Below are 6,000 nucleotides of genomic sequence, written 5' to 3' on the forward strand. Positions count from 1 at the left end.
AGAAGGAGGGTTTAAGGAGAGCAGGTTAGGGCTCTGACCTCACTTGTGGCCTGTCTCTTCCAGGGAAGGGCAGGGCAAAGTCTCAAACGTGTGAGCCGAGTGAACCAGAGGCAGAAATTAAACTGCCTAAGCTGCGGACCTTGGATGTGTTTTCTGGCTGTGGGGGGTTGTCGGAAGGATTCCACCAAGCAGGTAAATACTGCGAGGGTTTCTCTGCAGAACTAGTAAAAGTGGATCAGGCCGGTTCTACCTGGAAGACGTTTTGGGCTCCGGTCACAGTTCTGCCTTGAGTGTGACTCAAGGGGGTTCTTTGCACACATTTGTCCTTGTATGTCCCAGGCATCTCGGAAACACTGTGGGCCATCGAGATGTGGGACCCTGCGGCCCAGGCATTTCGGCTGAACAATCCTGGGTCCACGGTGTTCACGGAGGACTGCAACGTCCTGCTGAAGCTGGTCATGGCCGGGGAGGCGACCAACCCCCGCGGTCAGAAGCTGCCTCAGAAGGGAGACGTGGAGATGCTGTGTGGTGGGCCGCCTTGCCAAGGGTTTAGTGGCATGAACCGCTTCAACTCTCGTACCTACTCCAAGTTCAAGAACTCCCTGGTGGTTTCCTTTCTCAGGTAAACGGAGTAGAAGCCCCTGTGTTCAGGGCTGCCTGAGGGTGGCTAGACGGCCAGCCCTGGGGCTGCGACACCAGTTGTGCCAGCGGCATGCAGTCGCTGGGTTAGCCGGTGTGCCTGCTGAAGGCTGTGTGTGCAGCCGAGGCACCCAGCCTTTGCCTCCAGGGAGTTCATGGCTGGCTTCTCGGCAGAGGGACTTGGAGAGTCAGCGGGTGTCGCCTCCCAGTGAGCAAGCGTTGAGCATTCGGGTGTAGCTTCTGGTGGAGTAGGTCTTCTTTTGGTGCATGTGTATGACCCTCGTAGTCTCTGCCACCTCCCACAGCTACTGTGACTACTACCGGCCCCGCTACTTCCTGTTGGAGAACGTCCGGAATTTCGTTTCCTTCAAGCGCTCCATGGTCCTGAAGCTCACGCTCCGCTGCCTCGTCCGCATGGGCTATCAGTGCACCTTCGGCGTGTTGCAGGTGGGCAGGCGGGGGTGCACAGGGGAGGGCTCAGTGGTCCCTGGAGTGCGGCAGGTGGTTTCTGACTGGAAATGGCGTTGAACGGGACAGACCTGTATTACAGTGACCTGTGCCAGTGAGGGTGGGGGGAGGTGGCAGCTGGGGCCCGCACCCACCGTCGCCAAGCTTGCAGCATGCAGGTCTGGGGAGCCCAGAGCCGGTGTGCCAGTAAGTCCGCCTACCTCTCACGGTCTGGAGAATCCTATCCTCTTGTGCCGGAGGAGGGGCCATGTGTTTCCAGCTCCTCCCTCATGAGAGGGAAGGGTGGTGGCCAACGGTGGAGCTCTGGGTAGCAGCTAGATCCGCCCAGGGGGTGGGTGAAACCAGAATTGGGGAAGGGTGCACAGAGTTACCGGTTAGCAGAAATATCCCTTGGGTGAAAGTTCACCTAGAAACCTCAGGAGAAGGTGGAAGATCATACTCCAGGTAGCAACTGGCAGCTTTGTCTGCATGGACAGAGATTTTGGGTGATCAGAGGGAACTAGGCTTGATCCGAAAAGCAGCTAGTCTGTATATACCTGTTCAGTAACTAATGGCATAACTAAAGATGAAGCAGTGCTCAAAAATGGGAAGAAAGTCTGGCTGGAAGGCAGTGAGGTAGTGTCTGTGTGAGCGAAGTGCTGGGCTGCCCACCACCACCCCCATGTCCGGCCTCCATGGGTCCCGGGCTCACCCATCAAACCTTGCTGGCAGCTCTTGTGACCGCTTGCTGCTAGGTAGGCCGCAGGGCTCCTTGGCTGTCTGCCTGCTCTTCTCCCCGAGCGCTGAGATCATGGGGTCCCGCGTAGAGCTCTTAAAAGAGCTGGCTGGAATTGCCAGCATGGTTTACTCCCATCTTCTCCAAGGACTAGTGGCCACCGCATGGGATCTTTCCTCTTTCATCTGGTCCCACTTATTCTTGTTGGGAGCAAACCCACTGAGTTAATTAGGGCTGGTTGGAGGTGCCCGCCTGACTGTGTGTGTCTGGCGCGCGCGCTCCACAGGCTGGTCAGTACGGCGTGGCCCAGACGCGGAGGCGGGCCATCATCCTGGCTGCGGCCCCCGGAGAGAAGCTTCCCCTGTTTCCGGAGCCACTGCATGTGTTCGCGCCTCGGGCCTGCCAGCTGAGTGTCGTGGTGGACGACAAGAAGTTTGTCAGCAACATCACCAGGTGGGAGCCCCGCTTGCCCCCATGTCACGGCACTTGTTTTACCTGGGAGGTTTGGTGTTGGCGGGTCTCTCGAGAGGCCTGAGCTGAAGAGAACGTGTTAGAGCAGGCAGTGTGGTGTCGGGCCTGCCACACAAGCGCTTTACCTCCTCTGGTCTTGCTCTGACCTCCAGGTGAGGGCTACGTGCAGGGCAGCCGCTGGACATGGCTGTGGTCATGAGCAGAGACCATAGCACAGCTTGTCCTCTTTGTACACAAGGTCTAAGCAGGATGCCGCCCTCGTGACCTTGGGTGGTCCTTTGACTTCTGAGCTAGGTTGTCCTCCCTGGAGGGGGCAGTGCCAGCCGTCAGGATATGGCACCTGTAACATGAGGGACAGTCGTGGCCTGGGTCCCCAGAGTTGTCAGCTGTCTGCTGTGCCGTTGCAGGTTAAGCTCGGGCCCGTTCCGAACCATCACTGTGCGGGACACCATGTCCGACCTCCCTGAGGTCCGGAATGGAGCTTCGGCGCTCGAGATCTTGTACAATGGGGAGCCTCAGTCCTGGTTCCAGAGGCAGCTCCGGGGCTCACAGTACCAGCCCATCCTCAGGGACCACATCTGTAAGGTAACAGTGCCTTACCAGAGCTGGGCCAGCCTAGTCGGTCCAGTGGCCTCATGAGAAAGGAACGTGTGGTTGGAGCCCAGCCAGGGCGTGGGGTGGGAGGCAGGATCTGGGCCTGGGCCCTTCGGGCTCAGCCTACATCAGTGTCCTCTCAGCTGACTCCTGCCCTCTCCTCTTTGCCTCCTGCTTTTCTTCTTGCCCCAACCGTCCATGTCCCCCGCAGTAGCACACAGTCATAGAGCGTCTGAGCTGCTGCTCGTCCTGAGCAGGTGTCTGGCCACTGCTGCCTCTGACCTCATCTCTTCTGCCCATGTTCTGTGTGTCTTCCCAGATACACCAAACCCACATCTTCCTCTAGTTGGTTCTCTGATCCTGCAGGGCACTGCTCACCTGTCGCCACCTCAGAGAAGCCCTCTCAGCTTGCCCTAAGCTGTCCCTTCTCCCCCATGCTATTCCATGTCCCTGCTCTGTTACCTTCATGGCACATGCAGTCCCCAGTTTGTTGATTTGGGCTACGTTTGTCTCCCACAATGGGATACAAACCCCTTAGGGGTTCCTGGTCACTGGTGTTTCCAGTTCCAAGAATGGTGGTGCCCAGACTACCACGGATGCTTAAATGCTCCCTGGTTGAAGTGACATCTGGGCCCTGCTGCACTTTTTCAGGACATGAGTGCGTTGGTGGCCGCCCGCATGCGGCACATCCCTCTGGCCCCCGGCTCAGACTGGCGCGACCTGCCGAATATCGAGGTGCGGCTCTCTGACGGTACCATGGCCAGGAAGCTGCGCTACACGTACCATGATAAGAAGAACGGCTGCAGCAGCACTGGGGCCCTCCGCGGGGTCTGCTCCTGTGTAGAAGGTGGGGACCCTGCCGGTGCCCTGGGTTGGGGCTTCTCTTGGGTTTACCTTGAACCCCCCCCCCCCCCTTAGCTTCTGATCGCCTGCAGCAGTCCAGGGGCCTCCGAGGAGCAGCACTCTTGTCTGGGGTCTCCCAGCAGGAGATACTGGGGACTGCTGTGCACTGACCTGAGGCCCCAGGCAAGGCACAGACACGCCAGACCTGGATGCCATGCTGTAAATAGATGCTGAGAGCATGACGTCCTAAAAGCTTTGTCTGCAGCTGGGGACTGTCGGCTGCTCTGTCCCTCCTGTTCCATAACCACAGTCTCATCGCAGCCCTCTCTTCTAGCGGGCAAAGCCTGTGACTCTGCGGCTAGACAGTTCAACACCCTCATCCCCTGGTGCTTGCCCCACACCGGCAACAGGCACAACCACTGGGCCGGCCTCTATGGACGGCTGGAGTGGGATGGCTTCTTCAGCACGACCGTCACCAACCCTGAGCCCATGGGCAAGCAGGTAGGTCTGAGGGCGTGCCTGGGAGGGGACAGAGGCATGGGCTCAGTGGGTGGGAGCTGCCCATGAGAAGCAAGCACTCCTCACCCCCTCCTGCCTCTGTGCTGATGGAGACCGACTGAGCATTGAGGCCGAAGGCTGGAGTTTCCCGTGGGGCAGCTTCCCTCCTCCTGCCCCGAAGGGCAGGTGGGCCCAGTCTTGTTCCCCTTTCCCACCTCACCTTTCACCCCCAGGGCCGCGTTCTCCACCCTGAGCAGCACCGTGTCGTGAGCGTGCGGGAGTGTGCCCGCTCCCAGGGCTTCCCGGACACCTACCGGCTGTTCGGCAACATCCTAGATAAGCACCGACAGGTCAGTGGGCCGTGGAGCCGGGCCTGCTTTTCCTCTGTCCTTGAGGAGGGGCCGAACGGTGTCTCACACAGGGTGGCCCTGATGGGAGAGAGGCCACTCTGACCAGGGGGAAGGATGTTTCAGTGGAAAGCAGGACACATGGTCACTTCTGAGGGGGCACTGAGCACCCAGAGTTTGTTGGCTGATTGGCCTCAGTATCCTCAGGAAGGAGGGATCCTGTCCCCAGGGCCCAGGGCGCCCCCAGGTCAGGCTGTCATTTAGCACATCAGTTGCTGTTTACAGCTCTGAGGCAGGTTTAGCCCAGACGAGAAAGTTCCAGGGCACTGAACTTCCGTGAAGGAGCAGAGTAAATGCAGTGGTGAAAACTCACAGTTGCTAGGGGTGGGCGTGAACCACCAATTCCTCACCGGTTCTCAGGGTGTTGAGTTGGCCCTCTCTTCAGTGTATTTCCATCTAAGACTGCCTGCACGTGGTTCACAAAGCCAGCAGTGCCTGGGGTTATAGCAGCAACCTCCTGCCTTCCCCTGTTTCCCAAATCCTGTTTTCTAGAAACAACTCCTCTTAGCCAGAGTGAAGCATGGGGACCTCCATGTCTGGATCGGAGTTTTTCTACAGCCCTTTAAAGGCCCCTCTTCTGTGGGTGGTCTTGACACGGGGTTTGGGGTGTGAAGGTGGCTGGTTGGAGGGTCCCAGAGCCATCATGGTGGAAGGGCTTTGGAGGCCCTTGTGAGCAGACCTGGGTCTTTGTGCCCTCATCACTGTTCTGAGAAGAGGCTGGTGCTAACCCCGGCCATGCCAAGCCAGGCATCTCCCACCTTCCCTCCTGCAGGTGGGTAATGCTGTGCCGCCGCCCCTGGCCAAAGCCATCGGCTTGGAGATCAAGCGCTGTATGTTGGCCAAAGCTCGAGAGAGTGCCTCAGGTACGGTGGGGGCAGCGGGCGTGCACTTGGCTCAGGGCCTTTGCTCAGGCCTGCCACGTGGCCTGGCTCAGACGCTAGCCAGGGCGGCCGGGGAATCTCTGGGGAGCACCTGGCAGCAGTCTCACTGAATGTTCATTCCGAGCTGCTGCAGCTGCTTGTGTGGTGGGCCGTGAGCATTGACACCTGGCTGTTAACACAGCCCTTGATTTTAGCCTGTTTGTGACACTTGCCTGCTGCTTAGTGTAGTGTCGTCTGTGTGCTCTGCAGTGACTTTACCTTTTATTCCTCTTTAGTTAAAATCAAGGAGGAGGAAACTACTAAGGACTAGTTTTGCCCTCCCGTCGCCCGTGTTTCTGGCACCAGGGATCCCCAACATGCACTGATGTTGTATTTTTAACCTGTCGGTCTGTCAGTTCAGATGTGTCGTTCACGGTGTTTGTGGCCTTGTCTGGCATAAAACTGTTCTGTGAGGTTTGCTTATCAACTGATGACTTAGTGATCA

The 6,000-nt window shown here is 58.3% G+C and overlaps 1 protein-coding gene across 4 annotated transcripts in view; it reads left to right on the forward strand.

The window, feature by feature from the left end:
• DNMT1 (DNA methyltransferase 1) overlaps window positions 1-6,000 on the forward strand; it is a 42,538-nt gene that overhangs the window by 36,391 nt on the left and 147 nt on the right. For all 4 annotated transcript variants that reach the window (XM_045774288.2, XM_045774289.2, XM_045774290.2 and 1 more), the window contains 10 exons: window positions 64-192; window positions 340-622; window positions 945-1,086; window positions 2,109-2,275; window positions 2,701-2,878; window positions 3,539-3,734; window positions 4,065-4,231; window positions 4,462-4,578; window positions 5,408-5,498; window positions 5,792-6,000. The exon at window positions 5,792-6,000 is cut by the window's right edge and continues 147 nt beyond it. In XM_045774288.2, coding sequence (XP_045630244.2) covers window positions 64-192; window positions 340-622; window positions 945-1,086; window positions 2,109-2,275; window positions 2,701-2,878; window positions 3,539-3,734; window positions 4,065-4,231; window positions 4,462-4,578; window positions 5,408-5,498; window positions 5,792-5,826 — 1,505 coding nt within the window. In that variant the 3' untranslated portion in view covers window positions 5,827-6,000. The remainder of the gene's footprint in view (window positions 1-63; window positions 193-339; window positions 623-944; window positions 1,087-2,108; window positions 2,276-2,700; window positions 2,879-3,538; window positions 3,735-4,064; window positions 4,232-4,461; window positions 4,579-5,407; window positions 5,499-5,791) is intronic.

This window comes from Ursus americanus, chromosome 14 (assembly GCF_024610735.1).
Source record: "Ursus americanus isolate L20-20 chromosome 14, mUrsAme1.1.p, whole genome shotgun sequence".
NCBI lineage: Eukaryota > Metazoa > Chordata > Mammalia > Carnivora > Ursidae > Ursus > Ursus americanus.